The sequence below is a fragment of the Phocoena phocoena genome, chromosome 9 (assembly GCF_963924675.1).
Source record: "Phocoena phocoena chromosome 9, mPhoPho1.1, whole genome shotgun sequence".
Taxonomy (NCBI): domain Eukaryota; kingdom Metazoa; phylum Chordata; class Mammalia; order Artiodactyla; family Phocoenidae; genus Phocoena; species Phocoena phocoena.
This window is the reverse complement of record NC_089227.1, coordinates 51,895,244-51,917,908: the sequence shown is the minus strand read 5'-3', so window position 1 is coordinate 51,917,908 and position 22,665 is coordinate 51,895,244. Positions and strand designations below refer to the sequence as shown.

The 22,665-nt window shown below is 35.9% G+C and overlaps 1 protein-coding gene across 1 annotated transcript; it reads left to right on the top strand.

Annotated features, from left to right (window-relative positions):
- Positions 1-432: 432 nt before the first annotated feature.
- Positions 433-20,043, top strand: GTPBP10 (GTP binding protein 10). The gene is made up of 10 exons (XM_065884075.1): positions 433-539; positions 3,212-3,405; positions 6,114-6,205; positions 6,631-6,775; positions 11,590-11,663; positions 13,217-13,269; positions 15,380-15,487; positions 16,043-16,120; positions 17,175-17,298; positions 19,354-20,043. The coding sequence occupies exons 1-10, from the start codon at positions 507-509 to the stop codon at positions 19,614-19,616; spliced, it is 1,164 nt and encodes a 387-aa protein (XP_065740147.1). The 5' UTR covers positions 433-506; the 3' UTR covers positions 19,617-20,043.
- The last annotated feature ends 2,622 nt before the right edge of the window (positions 20,044-22,665 follow it).

Below are 22,665 nucleotides of genomic sequence, written 5' to 3'. Positions count from 1 at the left end.
ATTACTCAGCTGGTCAATGAATTAACAGCTTTCTTCCCAGTTGAGTTCCTGAGTCTTTTACGCGTTTGCTTTTATTGTCCGTGGGAGGTGTTTTGTTTTGTTTTTCCACTCTGCTTCGCCGAGAGTAAAGATTGAGGTATCTTGTGGTTTCCTCAATTAGCATAAAAACTCCTCCAAGGCAGTAGAGTCTCCAGTGCCATCCTATTCAAAATATTCCTGAGGTACCTACTCCGCACCTGACTGTCCCCTGTCACATTGCCGCTCAACATTTCCTCAGCGTTTCACTCAGCTTGCTTCTTAACAGACACCACCGTTCCCTCCCCGTGGGGCACAGCAAAACGCATGCGCACGTTTCCGTGAGCGCGCGCGCCTTACGGCCGCTGAGGCTAACCTGCGGCATCGTGCGGATACAAAACAGCAGCGGCGGGTGGTGGTGACGTTAGAAGAGCGCGCCGCACTTCGGTGCGAACAGCTTCCGCGGGAGTGAATTCTCGACCTTCGCGAGCATGGTGTGCTGCAGTCGGGTGTTGCTCAGAAAGGTCCGTGATTGGTGCCCCTCAGCCCGATGTCCGACACCTGGTGCCTCTAGCCCCACTTGAGGGCTCTGGTTCTCCTTCGCCTCCATCCCTCCCCACTGTTTTCTTCCTGGGGGCCTCTTTCGTGCTTCTTTTCTACTATAGTCCTCTCCTTTTCGCCCCTCAGGAAGTCGGGCTTGGCCTGTAAGGGGTGAGAAGGGCGTGTCTAGTCTACCGGGCATGGTTAGGACGGTGGTTTGAGATTTTTCAGGGGAATTGTGCGCACGTGGGATGAAGAGCTGGGGTAACTGCCTGTTGTTTATACATGCAATACGATGTATGTGAAGTGTAGGTTTGACTTTTTCTTTTGGCTCAAATAGTGTATTTTCCTCCTTTTAAGTAATAATATCCATAACTTGTTTTTACATATTTTTTCATTGAGTGCATTGTTATTAAGAGCTTTCTAAAGACAACTTCATCAGTAAACGAAAATAAGTAACTGACTTGCCTTCTTGCAAGAAACTAGGTCAGCTTTTGTGCAGTGCGGGTTTTAGAATCGTTTCTGTAAAAAATTTACAGTTGCTTTTCAAATTTAAAAACCTCTTTAAGATCCTTACTAGCAATGTTTTTTGAAACCTGCTGTCATCAGGTTTGGTCATTACCTTATTACTAAGGACAAGATTGAGATATTACTTTTAAGTTTGAGTTCTAAATCTATGAACCTGATAAATGTAGAGCAGTAAAAAATGTGTCACGTATTGAAAGGAACTTCAAAAACAGGAGGTTTCTTTTTGTCGGAGGAAAGGCATGGTTAGTAATACCATGGTTAATAAAGTTTTACTTTATTCAACCCTCTATTTTCCAGAAAACAGGTGGTCAGAAGAAGAGAGACTTGTGAAGGATAGTACTTGGGCATATAGAATAACTAATCTGTAAGCTAAAAAAATGAACTACTGCAGTTTTTGCTGGATACGTTTTTAAATGCTAGCTGTGTACCTTACTGCCATAACAGTCACTTCCAGTCAATGTTGTTTGCAAGGTGAATCTACCTCTTCACTTACCTGTGATGTATTTCTGATCTAGCTCTACCCAGCCAAAGCACAAGTTTGTCAGCCTCCAGAGAAAAATACTCTGGCTAGCCCTTAAGTTCATGTTTTGTGTATTTCTTCCACCCTTACAATACTCTGTTTCGTGATTATATTTACATACTCAAATGAAAAGCTGTGCTTTGAATCTTTGCTGTGTAACTATCCACTGCAATCTCAAGTCTAGACAGATTTATCAGAATCAGCAAAGGAGCTTTTGATAAATGTGCTGCCTTACCCTATTCTCATCCCCTCCTCCAGAGTATCAGAATGGTCAGTGGAGTGTATGCATTTTTGAAAAAAGTTCCCAGATGTTTTCGATACTTAAAACTATCCTAAATGATTAAAGATGTGAAGATTATGAATTTAAGAAATTACTTTGTGAGGAATTTTGATAGCCCAGGGGGTTAAGACATAGGATCTTACCTGCAAGAAGTTCTTGATTTAGTGAGGGAAACAGAAATAAACCCTAAATACAGTGTATGATTTCTAGAGATCTAATAATAGAGATATAATCCAATTACTGAGAGCCCAGGAAAATCAATGGTAAGTGTTGGTTAAAGGAATTAAGAAAAACATAGGAAAAAATGACATTCAGGTGGGTTTATGATAGAAAAGAACAAATGACATTGTAAGTAGATGAAAAAGCATGAGCAGAATGCCATGGAGAAGTGACAGTATATTTTGTAGCATAGAGCAAAGAGGAAGAGGATATAGGAGGGGTTGAATGAATGGAAATGAAATGTGAAGGGTAGGTTAAGAGCTTTGAATATAGCACTGAGAATTTTAGACTTTATTTCATAAACAGCAAAAAACCATGAATGGTTTTTGAGTAAGGGAGAAACATGTTGAGAGATCAGATCCATTGTCAGAAAAATCGCTCAGGCAGTGAGACAGAGAATGTGTTGAGGAAGGAATGACTAGACATTGAAAGACCAGTTAGGAGCTAATGTAATGATCAAGATACTAGGGTAGTTAGTTGTGCCAAAAAAGGAAAGATAGTAGGGCTTCGGGAAGAGAAGCAGGTATAGTCTAAGATCCCCATATGTGGTCTCAGTGAGTAGATAAACTATCGTTTCATTATTTGTGAGAACATTGGAGGAACAGAATTTACCTAGGGAAAAGTTTGGTTTTGTTATATAACATGTATTTAGGTGACTATTATCCTTTCAATACCTAAGAACAAGTTATATATTTGAGGGGTTTCAAATATAAGTTAAATACTGATCTTGTTCTCAATTGCTTTAGACTATTAAGCTCACATCTGGTGGAGATGTCCAACTAACTGGGATAGAGAATATCTCACCTAGGTGATAGTTACTGGTACAAACTGAGATCACCCAGGGGAGAAAGTCTAGATTGAAAAGTGGGCCAGTGTCATAGACCTTCAGGATTGGAAGGACAATTGATAGTGAAAAACAGGGTCTTAAGAGAGTTAATCTAATGGGAAAGTGAGGTCAGACAGGAGGTAAACTAAGAAAAGACAATAAATGTGGCATACGGAAAGCCATTTTTTTTTTTTAAGGAGTTTTAGTGGCAACAAAGAACTAGAAAGGAATTCAAAATTGGTAAGCACATGTGTTATACAAATGTCCTCTTTCTCTTTTTAAGTATGGAGACTTCATTGATAACCTGAGACTCTTCACCAGGGGAGGAAGTGGTGGAATGGGCTACCCTCGCTTAGGTGGAGAAGGTGGAAAAGGCGGTGACGTCTGGGTTGTAGCCCATAACAAAATGACTTTAAAACAACTTAAAAATAAATATCCTCAGAAACGGTTTGTGGCTGGAGAAGGAGCAAACAGTCGGTAAGTATTTAACTGAATGGTTTTGTATGAAATTAATTCCCCCCAGAAGAAGAAAAAAAAGTTGAGATAAAAATTTTATTGGTAATTTGAAGTAAATAATATCCTGGATTTGTAACTGAGCAAAAATCTACTATTTTTGTCTCTAGTAAATATAAAAGATAGGTACTATGGAATGTTTTGACGTTTTAAACTTTTTATCCTTTTCTTCTCCCAGTGTCTGTTTATATTCTTGTATACTTCCTTTGTAGAACCAGAAAATGATCTGAATCCCTACTGTTTTCTTCTAAAGTTATCTTTGACAGTCTTTAGGAAACTTTCTAGAATCTTAACTGGCTACTCCACCCCACTACCACCCATAGTTCTGCCAGCATCTTGTAGGCAGTACTTAAAATTTAGAGCCTGTTTGCTGCTACATCTCTTGAATGTTTTCCTTTTGACTCTGTTTTGATTTTCTCTCTGTGACAGCAAAATCTTCCCTTTGTTTTTTGTTAATGTTTGCTATTTTCTGTGGAACATATTATGTTGGCCTCAAAATATGAGAAGAATTTTTTCTTTCATTGTAAAGAAAACGAGGAAAAAAAATTCTTAAAGCTTCCATCAAAATGCAGTCTATGGTTCCTCAGGCCTCTGTCATTCTGTTGTTCCTTAGGAGGTGTTGGTGTAAAAGTTAGGCTTTCTGTTCCTTTTTTCTTTCCCCTTCCCAAGGAAGTGTTTGGGTATATTTATTTGTCACAGTCGTAGAGGATGTAATGTGTCACTTGCTTGGGTGATGAGTGTAAGCAAGGGATAGAGCCTGGATATAGGCTAAACACCCTGTAACGCAGGGTGAGGAATGCCCCCAACAATAAATTATCCTGCCCCAAATATCCAGCAGCATCCTCTGCTGGTAAAGGAATCCTTGGAGAAACCCCTTAAATTTCTTTTGAGCATTTTTGTTTATGAATAGTCTTTACAGGGCAAATTTTGTGAGCCCTATATTAGAATTCAGTAATCAAAGCTTTAAGATCAGAATGTTGTTTTATTATTTTGATGTTACAGGTAGAAAATAACTGCAGTTTATATCCTAAAGTAAAATTTTTCATCATTTTATAATTTCTTTTGAAAATTAAGGTTGCTGTGATTCCAACCTTACTCTGTGTTTAGATAAGTGGTATGCTAAAGATGGTGTATAATGTTTAAATGTTAAGAAAGATTTAAATAGAACAGTTACTGCGGTTGTGTGTTGGAATTTTTAGAATGTAGAGGCTTAAATCTAAAGGATCAATAGGAGCCAACTGGATGAAGGGAAGGAAAAAGCATTACAGGAAAGATAACAACATGAACAAAGGCCCAGTGATAGAAGACAAATACCAGTATAAAACACTAAAAGAAGCTCAATGTGGCTGGAATGCAGAAAACACAGAATGGAGAGGAAGATGAGACTAGAAAGATAGGTACAAGCCAGACCTTCATCGTTTCTGAAATACTGCAGTATTCTCCAAATTGGTCTCCTTCTCCAGTCTCAGTCATCACCTCCAGTCCATTCTTTTTCCAATTATGTCTACAGTGCTTTTTCTGTAACACCAATTTATTAATGTCACTTGCATATTTAAAATCCTTCAATGTTCCCCATCAATCTAAGATAATATTCAAACTCTCTAACATAGCATATGAGGCTCTTCGTGATCTGGACCACAGTGTCTTCCACCCCACTTCTGCTATGCTTACGCTAGAAATAATTATTTCACGAAATACCTTGTTCCCTCCTAATCTGGGGTGTGTGTGTGTGTGTGTGTGTGTGTGTGTGTGTGTGTGTGTGTGTGTTTGGTTTGTTTTTCTTTCTCTTTGCCAGCACTTTCCTGCCTTGAGTATCTGGCAAAATCTTATTCCCCTTCCGAGACTTGTTCTACCCGGAAATAACCACTATTAACCTTTTCATGACTTTTCTAAGACTTTTGTGTGTCTCTACCCAAATGTAATTAACTGTGTCTGTAAAATTGGGGGATACAAAAACAAGAGCACAAAATTTTGCAACCTTCTCTTGTAACTTTTTTTTCCATTCCAGAGAATTGTTAAGCATGGCTGCATAGTCTTATAGTATTGGAAATAACATAAATTATTTTGTCATTCATCTATTTAAGTAATTATTGTTTTTTTTTACTGTTATTGTCACAATGCAGTACACATCTTTGTGTATATAATAGTTTACATGGTTGTTCAATTTTTTTTTTTTTTTTTTTTAGGATAAATTCCCAGAAGTGGAATTACTAGTTAGAAGCTTATACCACTTTATCCTCTCTTGAGCAGTTTAAGAATCGCCATATGAGCCTCCTATAATTAAAGTACTCTCATTTCAGGTCATTTTTTAAAAAGCCTTGTTATTCACTGGATTTTCCATTTTTTTTTTCTAGTTTATTCATGTTGCAATGATCTCTTCCTTTCAAATGTACAATATTTTAGTTCATTATGAGTTAGTTAAAATGACTTTTGGTAGTTAGCTTAGTAACTTAAATCATTACTTAATATTATTTTTATTGAGATACAGTAGTCTAAAATGCAAATAAATAAATAGGGATAATTTTATTTTTTCTCCATTATTTGGCGATTTAACATCTGCATTATAAGAATTGGTTGCTAGTCTTCTTTGTATACCATTGTATTTGCTTGAAACATCAACCATTTAATCTAGCAGATTTTCTTTATGTTAATTTAGCTTTATTTTTTTATAGAGTTAGTGCACTGAAAGGCTCCAAAGGAAAAGACTGTGAAATTCCTGTACCTTTGGGTATTTCAATAACTGATGAAAATGGTAAAATTATAGGTAAGTGTATTGTAGATTCTAAGGTTGTGAAAAATGTGCACGTTTTCTAAAATTGAGATCTGTGGGGAATAGCACCTCTTAAGTTTCAGGATTTTTTTTAAACATTAAGTATTTTAGCTGCTAGTTTATAAAACAGCTTTTAAAAACATTATATAACAGTTCAGAGTTAGCTGCTAGATTTAAAATTATTTTAGAGATGTAAGAGTATTTACTCGGTTTTAAAACAAATAACTAGCATTTTTTTCAACCACTTGCAAAAGTGTTTTCTTGGGGTGAGATTTTTAATAGAAATTTGACGCTATCGTTTAGCCCTTTAGATTTGTAAACTGGAATTTCCTGGCATCTGTTTCTGAAAGAAAAATGTCATTAGTGATTAGCTCCACTTACTAATCTTTGATTTAAGTATCTTTATCTCTCTTTTTAAGGAGAACTCAATAAAGAGAAAGACAGAATTTTGGTAGCTGAAGGAGGTCTTGGTGGTAAATTACTTACAAATTTCTTACCATTGAAAGGCCAGAAACGAGTAATTCACCTTGATCTAAAACTTATAGCTGATATAGGCTTGGTGGGGTAAGTATCATTCATATTTTTATTTTTATACTTTCAGAGAGATAGTTCATGAATAGGAAGTAAATATAAATGGTAATTTGGGGCCAGCATTATTTCTAGTTCATGGAATTTGTGTATTGTTGTGTACTTTAAGAATATGCTGCTTAAAAAAAAAAAGAATATGCTGCTAATATTGCCAACATAGAGTTTCATAGTCACTATTCATTTGTCAAAGATCATAGCAACTGAATAGGGCAGTGGAAATGTTAGAAAATAAATAAACACAGGTCAATCAAATACAAAAGAATGTTACCAAGTATTAAAGAATAAAATTAGAAATCCAAACAAGCCACATATTAAAAAGTGTATGGAAGGAAATAAAAAGTAGGGGGAAAATGACCAAGATATTCTTACAAATCTTAATAGAGGTATTGAAGTATCATTAATCAGATGGCTAAAGGCCGGTACAGATGATCTCAACCATCAACTTTACACACTATTGAGCACTAAGCTGGATCTTGCTATGACCGTTTCCCTATCCTTCACTCTCTGTTTAGGAGCTGTCCATTCTCAGTGCTGCAGGCCTTCCAATGTTGTCCTCTTCCACCAGCCTCCATTCTTTCATCAAACAATGCTACTTAGCTGTAGGGTTTGCAGTGCTGGCACATAAATGGAGGGAGATAAATAGCAAGATAGAAAGTAGATAAAGGAAGGGAAAACTTCAGCTTTGCATGTCTCCTCTCCCTTCCTCTCCCAAGTCCCACTATAGCATTACACAATAGTCAGATGGAAGGCCTCAGGAAAAGGGAGGGGAAACTGCCGCTCTACTCCAGCTGCCAGTTCCATGCCTTGCTTTTCCATAGCTTCTTTCTAAGCTCTTTCATCTTCCTCTTCCCGCATCTCACTGCTTCTTTACCACACTCTTCACTCTGAATCCCTCACCTCTTTCCATGCCTGTTTAAGTCTTACCAGCAGTGGCTTAGAGTTCACAGAGGCCTCATTCCTGCTGAAATTGTAACAGAGAAAGATGTGATCCTGGCATTTAAGCTTGCCATTCGCATTTAATATTTTCAATGAAATATAGTTATGAGGGTTATGAGTCATAGGTTCTGTAATACTATATATTTTTAGGAACATTATGGACTTAATAGGGTTTTGTGGATAAGACTGAGAATCCAGCCATTCACTTTCTCATTTTGTAGGAAAATATGTTTCAGGTTCCATAGAGACACCTTTACAGCCTAAGAAGAACATAGCAAGGCTGAGTAGTGAATAAAAGTGGGATGGCGATGGCAGACTCAAGTGAGACTGTTTGGGTTAGAATCTCAAATCCTCTGGAGGCTGGCTGGATGGTTTTGGATACAGTCTCTCTAAAGCCTTTTTTTTTTTTTTTCTCATCTTTAATAGTGGACGGCAGTAGTTCTCACCTTAAAATGTTATTGCTGACAAGATATTGCATTTGCAGCATAATACATGCCTTGGATTTATGAATGCTCGATGAATGAATGGTAGCTGCTATTATCATCATCATTGCCAACTTACTGGAGACTACATATAGTGATACACTAAGCTTTTCAGAAGTGGACTTGATATTAGTCAATAGCAAGCATCATGATTCTAGAGCACAATGTTTAACATGTATGCTGGTGCTTTTAAATTAGGTAACTATTCTTAAAAAGTTGCTAATGTGAATACCAGCATAAGCAGATGTCCTTTTAGCCGGTTTCAGGAATGAACTGAACATTAGAAGAAAGGTATCATATAACTAATACACTTGTACTGCTGTTTTCAAATCTGGTCTTTGCATAGGTTGGATTTCAGCCTCTAAAATTTTCATTAGGTACTTGTCAATAAAAGTCTCAGGTATCTGTTCTTCACCTGGTAGCTTCCTTTTTCTTCTTGTATTTTGATATCTTTGGAAATAGTTGCTTGCATTTTTCTGTGTTTAATCATTGTTATGAAAATATGAGGATATTAGAAATAAGCAAGTCCAACTAATGATAATCATGGCAAAAATGATTGCAATTTGCTTTTCAAAAAGTTACAAGAGCCTAAGTGTAACAGGATATAAGAAAATACTGTATTTCTAGGGGAAACAAGTCATTAAGAAATCTCACATAGTTTTATTCTAAATTTATTATAGAAATATTTTAATGAGAAAAATTGTTTAAAGATCTCCATTAAGAGCATATACATTTTTATAGAATTCCAAATTAATATTTGTAAAATATTACACCATTATTCCAAATGAAAATGTGGCAGAGTTTTGAAAGACCTTGATTTGAATGAAAACTGTGAAGACAGGGATCACGTCTGTCTTATTGATTGCTATATTTCTCCTGCCTAGTATATTGCCTGGCCCAAGGCAGTGCTCAATAAATATTTGTTGGATAATTTTTTTAAATTGAGATATAACTGACATATAACATTATATAAGTTTCAGGTGTACAGTGTAATGATTTGACATTTGTATATGTTGCAGAATGATCACCACCATAAATCTAGTTAACATCTGACACCATGTATAGTTACAAATTTTTTTTCTTGTGATGAGAACTTTTAAGATTTACTCTCTTAGCAACTTTAAAATATACAATATTATATTTAAAAAAATTTTTTTTTTCGGTACGCGGGCCTCTCACTGTTGTGGCCTCTCCCATTGCGGAGCACAGGCTCTGGACATGCAGGCTCAGCGGCCATGACTCACAGGCCCAGCCGCTCCGTGGCATGTGAGATCTTCCCGGACCGGGGCATGAACCTGTGTCGCCTGCATTGGCAGGCAGACTCTCAACCACTGCGCCACCAGGGAAGACCTACAATATTGTATTATTAACTATAATCACCATGCTGTACATTATATCCCCATGATACTGTTTTTACAACTAGATTTTTTTTTTTTTTTTTGGGGCCACACAATGTGGCTTGCGGGATCTTAGTTCCCCAAACAGGGATCGAACCTAAGCCCTCAGCAGTGGAAGTGCAAACTCCTAACCACTGGCCTGCCAGGAAATTCCCCACAACTGGATTTTTTTTTTTACCTTTTCACCACCTTTGCCCATTTTGTAACCCCCTCCCCCCCTGCTGACACACACACACACACACACACACACACACACACATACATACATTTTCTGTATGCATTCATCCATTGATGGACACTTAGATTGCTTTCACATCTTGGTTATTGTAAATAATGCTGCAGTAAACATGAGGTGCATATATCTTTTTGAGTTAGTGTTTTTGGTTTTTATTCTTTTTGGATAAACATCCAGAAGTGTAATTGCTGGATCATATGGTAGTTCTATTTTTAATTTTTTGAGGAACCTCCATACTGTTTTCCATAGTGGCTGCACCAATTTACATTCCCATTGGTTGAATAAATTTAATGAAAATATCTGAATGAAATTTAGGAAATCATCTCTTAAGTGGCCCCCATTCCTAGTACTTTCTTTCATCCATTGTGGGCCTTTCTTGAGGGATATATAGCAATAAAATCAAGGCCTTTAAAACAGCCATGTAGTTTAATCTAGTATTTCCTTATCTAGAAATTTACCTCAAGAAAGAAATTAAAGGTATATGTAAAGGTTCACTTCAGCGTTTAAAGTTTTTTTAAAAAAGCTTGACAGGGCTTCCCTGGTGGCGCAGTGGTTGAGAGCCCGCCTGCCAATGCAGGGGACATGGGTTCGTGCCCCGGTCTGGGAAGATCCCACATGCTGCGGAGCGGCTGGGCCCATGAGCCATGGCCGCTGAGCCTACGCGTCCGGAGCACGCAACGGGAGAGGCCACAACAGTGAGAGGCCCACATACGGCAAAAAAAAAAAAAAAAAAAAAGCTTGACAAATAATTAGTGCTCATTTGCAGAAAGAATAAAAGAGTTGAATGTTTATCGCACCATTTGATGTTAAGGTGACTTAACATTGGTGTATGTCTTTCTAGCCGTATGCGTATTTTTTGCAGAGTTATTTATAACAGTAAAAAATTTGAGACCACCTAAATGCCTAACAATAAGAAATTAGTTAAGTAAATTACACTACACCCTTGAAATGCATTCACCTTATATAATTCAGTTTGAAAGGAGGCTGACCAACTGTGAATAGTTTTTCAGCCAAAAAAGGAATCAAAGCTGAATCTGATCAAAGCTTCATATCTACCAATTTATAGGAGCATGTTAACTGACATCATGGGCATCAGCAGAAAAATCCAGACTATGGCAAAGAAACTACAGGACAAATGGCCCAGTTTCTTTAAAAATAAAATTGCAAAGGGGAAAAACCTGGAGAGGGAGCCTGTACCAAAAGAAATTTCAAAGGCACATCAACCAACTGTAATATGCAGACCTTATTTGGGTCTCTGTTTAAAGAAACCAACTTTAGAAAAATTATTAAGAATGTATTAATATTTGTTTAAGCTAGGTGATGGCTAAATAGGATTCATTACTTTGCTAGTGAAATGTCCATATAAAATGTTTTTTTTTAAAAATACAAAAAACAATATAAGAAATATTTTGTCAGTATTTGGCTAGAGATAGTGAATTGCAGGTATTTTTATTAGTTTCTTTATGTTTTTCTATGATTTACAAGCTGTTTTTTTTAACATTATTTGATTTACTGTCAATACTGAAACATCTTTAGTGTTCACCATAAATTTATCTTTACCTTTTCTATAAGTATATTTTGTTCCTCAAGTTTTTCAAGATTATTTTAAATTTATACTCTACTTTTAATCCCAGCAATATTCAAGAAGTCTGCTTCTTGAAATGTTAGGAATTCAGAGATAAGCAAGTATTTATAATGCTGATATTTGTTGTAATGTATAAATTTATTTTCTTGTTTCAGATTCCCAAATGCTGGAAAATCCTCTTTGCTAAGTAAGATTTCTCATGCAAAACCTGCAATTGCAGATTATGCATGTAAGTATAATTTGCTTTGTTTTTTTAATGTGTAGAGGCAAATTTTTAAAGACTAATCTTCGAGTATGAAAAAAATGATAACTGGGGTAGCCTTAGTTTGAAAACTCTTGGCAGACAGAGTACATGTATTTCCCATTAATCTTTGAAACCTTTAAAGCTCTCAGCAAAGTTCCTAGTACTGCCTATTAGACACTTTGTTGCATTTATTTGTCTGTTGTATAATCATTATTCAGTTTAGTTAACAATTTTATGAGCACCTACCCTTTATCAAACACCGATAAATGCTACGAAGGCAGAGATCAATTCCTTCATTCATTTAGCAAGTATTTATTTCTAGGAACTATCAGTAACAATAAGTTCTGGAGTTACAAAGGCTGGTAAGCAGAAGTGAATACTTCTTTTGTTTTGATTTTTATTGAACTTACAGACAAGTGGGGGAAGGCGCATATCTCACTAATGAATATAAGAGAATGTGATATGGTTCTATGAAAGAGTGTAGGTGACTGCTTTAGATTTCTTTGGGGAAGTGTGATGATGGGGCTGAGATATGAGCAATAAATATGAGTTAATTGGTGACAGACAATGGAGGTGAGAGTCTTTCAGTCAAAGGAAATAGCATGTACACAAAGACTCTGGTGGCAGAGAGTAGATTTGTTTGTCTAGAGAACATGTAGTAAGGGGAAGAGGGAATCAAGATGAGGCTAGAGATGCAGGTGGAGACCTGTGATATAGGCCATATAGGCTGTATTTGATCTCTGTGGCTTAAGAGTAGTTGATAGCTTTTTAACAAGGGAAAACAGTGATTAGATATGCTTTTCAAAAAAGATCTATTGGCGTGTAATGTAGAACATGGAGTGGTGTGGGACATAAATGGATCTGGAAAGAACAGTTAGTAGAACTGGCTGTTGCAGTAGCTGGATGAGATATAATGGAAGCTTAGACTAAGAGTAGTGAATGAATGTGATAGGATCTTTGCCATCATTAAACAAAATGGCACAGATTGACATTAACATGGAAAATAAAATTAAACCGTTCTAAAATTGATAAAGTAGAGTTAATTTTGTACTAACTGCTATAAATCACATGGCCAATATTTATTGTTACAATACAGGGGATTCTTGAGAAGGAAAGAAGAAGAAAAGCAAAAAGTCCTAGGAAGGAGGCTAGGGCAGGATTGATGAAGCGTGAGGATAACTAAATGAGAAACGACCATAGAGAGATTTCACCCACAGCCCAAGTGATAGAAACCTAAATTCTGCCCCCATCCTCAGCACCTTTACCATGCTCCTTAAAGTTTGAGACAGGCACTTTGAGGCCCACTAATTAAATTACACCTGTGCTTTCGAAGATTATAAAAATCTGTATTTTGTCCTTTTCCAAGTATATGATAAATAGCAAAGATAATTATACCTTTAATTTCAACAAATGAGAACATAATCTGAATTAGGTTGTTCACAGAAACAAAATATTATTTATTTTATACATGACGCTAAGACAATTTTGAGAGTATAAACCTTTATTCTAGCCTCAATTTATTATTGTTTTTCTTTTAGTTACAACATTAAAGCCTGAACTCGGAAAAATTATGTATAATGATTTCAAGCAGGTGGGTATTTTTAAAATAAGACACTTGGTTAGTAATGAAAGTACTTGCCTTAGTGCTTAGATTTTATAATATTTGGGAGTTTCTGTGGTGTTAGGGGGAAAAAGTAGCAGGATTTTGTTTTTGATAAGTGAAGCCATGATCAAATCAATTCTGCTGACCACTATCAGAGTAAAAATATTGTATTAGAATATAATTTCTTGTTCATCTAAAGTTTGGGTCTAGTTTGTCGTTTCAACATTTATTGTATCTTCATTGCCTTAATCAGTTTGTCCTCATTGCAAGTCCATATTTTACTGCCATATTTGATTACTGATTTTCATTTCCTAAAAACATTTTCTAAAGTTCATGGATGTAATTTTACTCCAACTTACTGTTTAAAAAAATTTTTTTTTTAATTGAATGGGATCCTCGTCTTAACTAGCTATTTAAAATTTATTTTTCCCTGCTACGGAAGAACTTTTGAATAATTAGAATAAAAACAAATTAAAAAGGAAAGTAACAAAAATTTTTAAATGTTTAATGTGTGATCAGCAGGTGCATCCCTTGGTATTTACCCAAATAAACTGAAAACTTACGTCCACTCAAAAGCCCGCACACAGATGTTTGCAGCAGCTTTGTTCATAATTGCCAAAACTTGGAAACAACCAAGATGTTCTTCAGTAGGTGAATGGATAAATAAACTGTGTACATCTCAATAATGGAATGTCATTCACACTAAAAAGAAATGAGCCATCAAGCCATGAAAGGACACAAAGGAACCTCCAATGTGTATTACTAAGTGAAAGAAGCCAATTTGTAAAGGCTACATACTGTATGATTTCAACTATATGTCATTCTGGAAAAAGGCAATACTATGGAAATAGCAGAAAGGTCAGTGGTTGCCAAGGATTAGGAGGAAAGAAAGGTTGAACAAGCAGCACACAGGATTTTTAGGGCAGCGAAACTATTCTGTATGATACTAGATACATGTCATACATTTGTCAAAACCCATGGAATGTGTAAAACCAAGGGTGAACCCTAATGTAAAGTATGGGCTTAAAGTGATGATGTATCAGTATACTTTCATACAATCCATTGACATAATTCAAAAGACATAGAAGATATATATTTATAATAGTGGTATAACAGTAAAAATTTTTTAAAACTTCAACAATTATATAGAATGTTAAATAATAATTAAAATTTTAAGTACAGGATAATATGAATTTAGAGAACAATATTTAGAGGAAAAGACAACATTATTGGTAATTTTTAAGGGAAATCAGTAGAAAACCTCTGAAGAGAATTTCAGGACATGAGACCTACATGTACATTGCTTTGTCACATAGCTCCAACTTTCTTTAAAACTGAAATTTTTAACCACACAGGCAGTGTGTGTAGAGCAGTGTTTCTCATCCCTTACTGTACATCAGAATCATCTGGGTAGCTTAAGAATAACAATGATAAATGAAGCCTGGGCCCCCGTGATTTGAAACCAAACCCCTTGGGGATAGGGCTTGAGCACCTGTAGTTTAGAAAAGTTTCTTAGATAATTATGGTGTGCAGTGAGGTTTGAAAACCACAAGTGTAGAATAATGGTTAGTAACTCTTATAACCTCCAAAAGGAGTACAGTAACACTATTTCCCTTACTTTTTAAGAGTGGTTAATAGTTCTGGTAGAATATGAACAATAAAGAAACAATGGTACCAAATAACCATTTACATATAGAATAAAACTTAAAACTACAAAGCTATACTAAGTCAATTTCTGCTGAATTAATATCCTTGTATATATTTAAGAATTTAGAAAATTGAAATTCTTTGAAAAGTTCATACTGAACAATATAATTTATGGAATTCTAAAGAGAATTTATGTGATTAGTAATTGTTAAACTAAGCCATAAAATTCCTAGATTGTTAAAGTAAAAAATGGGACTAATTTCTGATAACAAAGGACTTTGATTCTTAATACATTTATTTTGTTATAAAGGTATCCTGACTTTATAGAGATGCAGTGGTAATCACAAATTAAGAACTGTTTATAATTGAAATATCATGAAAATTGTTGGATGTAATTGTATTTGTGGTTTTCATTTTTTTTTTATTATCATACCATTTAATTTTGTGTTAGATATCAGTAGCTGACCTTCCTGGTTTAATAGAAGGAGCACACATGAACAAAGGAATGGGCCACAAATTCCTCAAGCATATAGAAAGAACTAAACAACTACTTTTTGTTGTAAGTCATATGCATATCAATGTAATGTTTAAATGAATGTGAGAACCAGTGAATTTAGTTTTCCTAGAAATTTTTTATAATAACATTTAAAGATAAAGTAGCAGCATATATTATTCCACTAAATCTATTTAGATAGGGGTCAGATACAGTTAGTAATCTTTATTTATAATATGGGGATGGAAGTGGCATTGTTTACTATGTCAGATTAAAGTTTGGCCATACTTGTCAGGCTTAATTCATTAAGATTTTCAATATACTACTAAATTATATAGGATCAATTTCCTACTTCATTTCTGGTGTTCAGTTATATATGAGATTGTCTGTATTGGTATAAATTGTTGAATCTGTACTAGTTTCTCATTAATGATTGTGGTTTTATCAGAATAATTATAATTATCTTAAAACGTCAGTTTCTCTCATTTCGAATTACTAAATTACCAGTAGAGTATAGATTAAGAAATTATTTTTAGCTTGAGCGAGTAAAACATTTCAAAACAGAATTGTATAGCTGTTGTTCTTATGTTAAAAGCAGTCTTTTTCCCTTTTTTTTTTTAGGTTGATGTTTCTGGATTTCAGCTTTCTTCCCAAACTCAGTACAGAACTGCCTTTGAAACCATACTACTGCTTTCAAAAGTAGGTTTTCTGTTTTATATCTGGTCTAATACGTAGGCACATAGGACTGTATGGAATAACGTATGATAATTCGAATAAATATATAGTCTGCCTCTACCTTTTTATTTATTTATTTTTTTTGCGGTACGCGGGCCTCTCACTGTTGTGCCCTCTCCTGTTGTGGAGCACAGGCTCCAGACGCGCAGGCTCAGCGGCCATGGCTCACGGGCCCAGCCGCTCCGCGGCATGTGGGATCCTCCCAGTCCGTAGCACGAACCCACATCCCCTGCATCTGCAGGCGGACTCTCAACCACTGCGCCACCAGGGAAGCCCTGCATTTCTTTAATGAGAAGTGATGTTGAGAAATGTGACTAATGATGTTGAGCATCTTTTTATGTGTTCATTAGACATTTGTATGTCTTTGGAGAAATATCTATTCACATTCTTTGCCCATTTTTAAAATGGGTGGTCTTTTAATTGTTGAGTTGTAGGAGATCTTTATAATTTAGATACAAATCCCTTATCAGATATATGATTTGCAAATATTTTCTCCTATTCTTTCAGTTGTCTTTTCACTTTCTTTAGGTTGTCTTTTGAAGTACAGAATTTTAAATTTTAATGAAGTCCCCTTTGTTTATTTTTTCTTTTGCTCATGCTTTTCATCAGATATACGAAACCACTGCGTAATCCATAGTCACAAAGATTTACTTCTAAGCATACTTAACTTTTTCCAAGAATAATACAGGTATAGCATTAAGCTGTCACTATCTAGTTCTGAATTTTATTTATGTGCTTACTAGACGTCCAGATATCTGTATTTGGCTCTAGGCACAAAATCACAACTGTCTCTAGGATGTCATATGAGCTAAAATGTATTAACATATGACTTAACTAGTAAGCATTTTCTGCATTTCCTTTGTTAATTAGTTTTGTGGGTATTGGGACTTACTGCATTTCAGAGGTGAGAATGGGCCCTAGATTACCCAGGCCTATAAAGTAAAGAAAGACATTACCAAATAGGTCATTTATATAGATATTGTAATAAAATTATTTGGTTTTTCTCTTTGGCTTAAAGGAGTTGGAGTTGTACAGAGAGGAACTTCAGACAAAACCTGCGCTCCTGGCAGTTAATAAAATGGACTTGCCAGATGCCCAAGATAAATTCCATGTACTGATGAACCAACTCCAGAATCCTAAAGGTAAACCCATTCATTCATTTAGTGCCAATTTAATGAATACCTGCTATTTGCAGAGAGTGCTAGGTACTATAATCAGTGGAAAAGAAAACTGAAAGTTGCTACTCTTAAAAAAAAGTATGTTTGAAGAAAGAACACATACCATATGAAACTTCTAAATAACACTGTAAAAAATAATATCCCATTTCAGAATGTGTGATATGGACAATAAGTTAGAGGAGACAGAAGGAAAGAAAGATTAATTTGAGCTGAAAATGTCAGGCATCATCAAGAAGTAAAACTTAAAGTGGGCTCTTAAAGAGTTAATGGAATTTGGATCAGAAGAGAATAAAGTCAGCATCTACCTGTGAAGTCTGTTAACATATTTCACCAGTTCTAGAACTTCATTCCCCTAGTACATCATGAATTTTAAAACAGAGCTAGTAGTTCTAAAAAGAGGTATGGGGCTTCCTTGGTGGCGCAGTGGTTGAGAGTCCGCCTGCTGATGCAGGGGACACAGGTTCGTGCCCCAGTCTGGGAAGATCCCACATGCCACGGAGCAGCTGGGCCCGTGAGCCATGGCCGCTGAGCCTGCACAGCCTGAGCCTGTGCTCCGCAACGGGAGAGGCCACAAAAGTGAGAGGCCCGCGTACTGCAAAAAAAAAAAAGAGGTATGTATCTTTGCAGTGCCAGGTCTGTAGATCTCCGAAGAGTACTAATCTTCTAAAAAGAACTTGAGTCACTATGTATGTGTGGTACAGAATAATAGATGCTGTTACTCCAAAAGGATTTGTTTGAAATTTGTTCCTAAATAGACCATTATGTGTAAAGAAATTTAAAGGGATTCTCCATAGTTTTGAGTATTGACCTTTGCAGAACACTCTCTATCGTACAGTGATGACACTTTCATTTTTCTGAGCCTAGTAGAGGACCTTTTGCACAAATGAGGAAAGTAGGGTGGAAGGTAAGTAGTTAACATGTTTTTAAATAGACCTAATCTCTCTTTTTATCCTTGGGATAAAAATTGGGGAAACTAAATTATAATGTACTAGGACTATCAGGCAGCACCAGAAGATCCTCTCTCCCCTCTCAAAATCTACCCCACACCCCGTATAATTTACATATTGGGCTGTCCTTGAGTTAATAAGTTACTTTGGGATGTAAATATTCTCTGGAATATTTATAAATAAACCTTTATTCCTTAATGTCATTTGCTTTATGAGGTCATTAGATCTATTTGCTGGCTGGTCTTGCAGAAAAGGGAACTTTCAGAGGAGGTACCACAAGGGAGGGTAATTCAGGAGTTTGTGGCTATTTTGGACCATCATAAAACAATGTAGTCCCCTCAGTGATAATTCCTGAGTTAGCCTCTCAGACTTCCTTGGGGGTAAATGAATCTCAGAATCCAAGCTCTGTGTTGGTTTGGCTAACCTCTTTTAGGCAGCCTTTCCAGTTCATGTCAGTGTTGATCCATCCCATCAGTATGGCATCCCTACTTCTGTTGCCTTGGTGGCAGGGAAGAACGAAAAGTTATATAATGGCTGTCAGCCCCTGTGGGGTGATAGATTGGATTCATCTAAAATGATGAATTGAACTCCTTGAACTCTTTTCAATTTTAGTATGGCTCATAGCACCAGTGATGATAAGCCATTAGGACAATTAAAGGCCACCTGTGTGCTGAAGCAAGCTAGAATATCCCAAATCACAAATGATGTTATGTTATAGGAAAGTTCTTTCAGAAAATCTATGTTGTCTTACTTTATTGAACCGCCCCAAAACAAAATTTATTGCTTCTGTAAGTAAATCATCTTCTGTGATTCATCTTTTACTTACACTTAATTTTGTTTAAAATATATTCATGCAACAAATATTTATTAAGTACCTGTCATGTGCCAAGAACCTTACCATTGTCACTAGTAAAAACCAAAGGTTCTGAGACCTTATTAGAAAGAGAAGGAAAAAAGAAATTTAAAATGCTTAGTTTTCGGTTCACTGGTTCACAAATCAAACCTCTAGCATAGTTTTGACTTACTTACAGAGACAGTGAAAATCAGCCTAGTTTTGTGTTCTTTGTTTCAGATTTTTTGCATTTATTTGAAAAAAACATGATTCCAGAGAGGACTGTGGAGTTCCAACACATCATCCCCATCTCTGCAGTTACTGGAGAAGGAATTGGTGAACTAAAGAATTGTATAAGGAAATCTCTGGATGAACACACCAACCAGGAAAATGATGCATATCATAAGAAGCAGTTGCTTAATTTACATATTTCCAATACAATATCTTATAGTGAGCTACCATCAAAGAATGCTGTTACTAGTGCCAGAATAGATATAACTTGAATATGTTAAAAGTGATACTGAAATTGCGTTCATTTGGAAGCTTTTCCACAGACATACTTTTTAGAATGTTAGTTGTTACTAACCTGGTGTATATGCCATCATTCAAGAACCATACTTTTTAAAGATGTTTTGTAGTTAAGTCTATCAACAGTAAAAAAAAGTAACTGAGGGTTAAAAATGACAGTTTATTATTTTATGGCCAATTCACCTATAATAAAATCCTATAATATTCCTGTACATATGTCTCTAGTGAGATCATTTTTTTAATTATATAAAGGATTCCTTATGAGCAATTAGGTTTTGTTTGTTTGTCTTTAAGTCTGTCATGTACCTGGTTCTACTAAATATATAATAGTTCTCTTTTTTGGAAAACCTCAAACCCTAAATTTGAACATATTCAGTGATAATAAAGACCATTGATAATCAGTAGATATATCTTTGTGATTTCAGCTTTTGGAAATTTTTCTTTCTTAAGTATAAGATTATTTTTTTTTTTTTTTTTGCGGTATGCGGGCCTCTCACTGTTTTGGCCTCTCCCGTTGCGTGCTCCGGACGCGCAGGCTCAGCGGCCATGGCTCACGGGCCCAGCGGCTCCGCGGCATGTGGGATCCTCTCGGACCTGGGCACGAACCTTTTGGGCTTCCCTGGTGGCGCAGTGGTTGACAGTCCGCCTGCGGATGCAGGGGACACGGGTTCGTGCCCAGGTCCGAGAGGATCCCACATGCCGCGGAGCCGCTGGGCCCGTGAGCCATGGCCGGGAGAGGCCACAACAGTGAGAGGCCCACGTACTGCCAAAAAAAAAAAAAAAAAGTATTTTTTTCTTGCTTTGGACACACTGATGTATATCTCATTTTATTGTGTCCTAGTCGTTTCACTGTCTACTTTCATATTTTAGTAAGGAGAATAAATAGGAAGTACAATATTAAGCAGTATTATCCATCATCAGTATATTCTCAGGAGATTATAATTTCTAAATTTCTGCCTGACTTTCAAAAATACTTACATATTATACATTTTCTCTTAATGCATTTTATTATAAAATATACATGTTAATTGTGAAATAAAATAAAATTTAAACAGTGCAAAAGCATATAAAGTAAAAAAGAAAAGTTCCCATCTTTCTGCATCAGGCTCTCCAGTTCTCAGAGAAAACCACATGTTCTTGCAGAATTTTTTAATGCATATATCTTTTTGCCTAAATGAGTTCATTATATAAGACTTTCCAAGGTTTTTTGGTTTTTACAAAATAGTAGCAAGTTAATGAGCTTCTAAAAATTATTCTTCAGTGCTACTTTTAAACTATTAGGAATTGTTTTGGAATTTAAGGCTAAGTGAAGCCTTAACATGTGGCTGTAAGTGTTAAATAAAAATGGCACTATCATTCTACTTAAATTTCTTCTGATGTGACAATGTGAGTGACTTCTTACAATTGTTATTTCACTTTTATTTGTTCTGTTTTCTATTCCCCACTCCCACCTCCCATCCCAGTCCCCAGATCACTGGCTTTTCTTGTGTTTCTTTTCATTGCATGGCTATTTATTGAGTGTCTCCCCTGTGCCAGGCACTGTGCGGGGCGCTGCATGTCCAATGTTAAGGAGAATAGACAGGACCTGCTGCCCTCATGGATCTCACGTTCAACATCAGAAGCTGCAGGGGATTAGAGCACTTTACAGCAAAGGAGTAAGAGTGAGGAAAGCGTTTGGAATTTGAACATCTTTACTGATCACAGTGACCATGTTTCATATTGGGTACGTTTTACATTTATAACTTGAGTGTCATTTTTCTCTTTTTCACTTCTATTGTTTCCTAAGTATGAACAAGTAGCAGTGTGATGACAGTTTGATCAGGTGAATTTCTGAAGTTCTGACACCATAATCTTATTTTTTGCTGTGGCAAAGGATAGTAGATGTGTGTTGAGGACTAAGAGGAATTGTAGCTTATTTGTTGTGTCTGTATTGCCCAGGTTACCACTCCACGACTAACTGAAACAGTTTATGTAACTCACTAAAATGTTCCATTATTTGTATTTTCTTCTTACCAAAAGTGTACTCTATGTACCTTTTTCTGATGGTTGATTTTTATTCTAAATGAAAGAAGAAAATCTGAATTCCTTTTTTATAAAATAAAAAATAAATTTTAAACACTTAAAGATTTATTTTGAAATATATATTTTAACTGCCATTTATTTTGTCCTTAATACTTTTTTGTTAAAAAGTATTGTTATAATACTGAATCCTTAATTGGATCCTTAATTGTTGTAGTACTGAATGGCCAGGGTATCAATACACTGTGTTTAACAAATTTTTACCAAGTCCCAGTCATTCTTGCAGAGCTTGCTATTTCAGAGTCATTTACCATCATAAATTACAAATTTATGCTACCAGACACTGTCAAGTATCCAACTGTGAGGTTGGATCTGTGCTCTGAAGATTTCACCTATGAAAAAAAAAAATTCAGAAACCTATTGTTCTTTTTGTAATATATATCCATATTATTTATCATAGCGAAATGACCTTTTTGTAAAATAAATGTTTTCTTTTAAGTGGTAAACATGTATTATATAATCAAGGGGGGAAATTTGCTTTCATAATGGGCAAAATTAGGTCAAGGGTATTTTATTTCAGGATTTATCCAGTTAGTTTTCCTGTAAAGTTATGTTTTTTTTTAGCTCAGTGTTCATTTGCTTTGTGAGGATAGAGGTCAGAGAAAGTTAATGAAAACTACAGATTTGGTTTTCTTGCTAAAAATGTACACAAAGACATGGAGTATTTTCCAAGTAGTTTCACAGGGTTTTTGCAAAGTTCAGATAAAATATTCAGTTAACAAAGTTAAGTTCCATCAAGAAATTTGTAATACCATTGAGGTACATTAAAAATAATGTTTCAGGGCTTCCCTGGTGGCGCAGTGGTTGAGAGTCCGCCTGCTGATACAGGGTACACGGGTTCGTGCCCTGGTCCAGGAAGATCCCACATGCCGTGGAGCCGCTGGGCCCGTGAGCCATGGCTGCTGAGCCTGCGCGTCCGGAGCCTGTGCTCCGCAACGAGAGAGG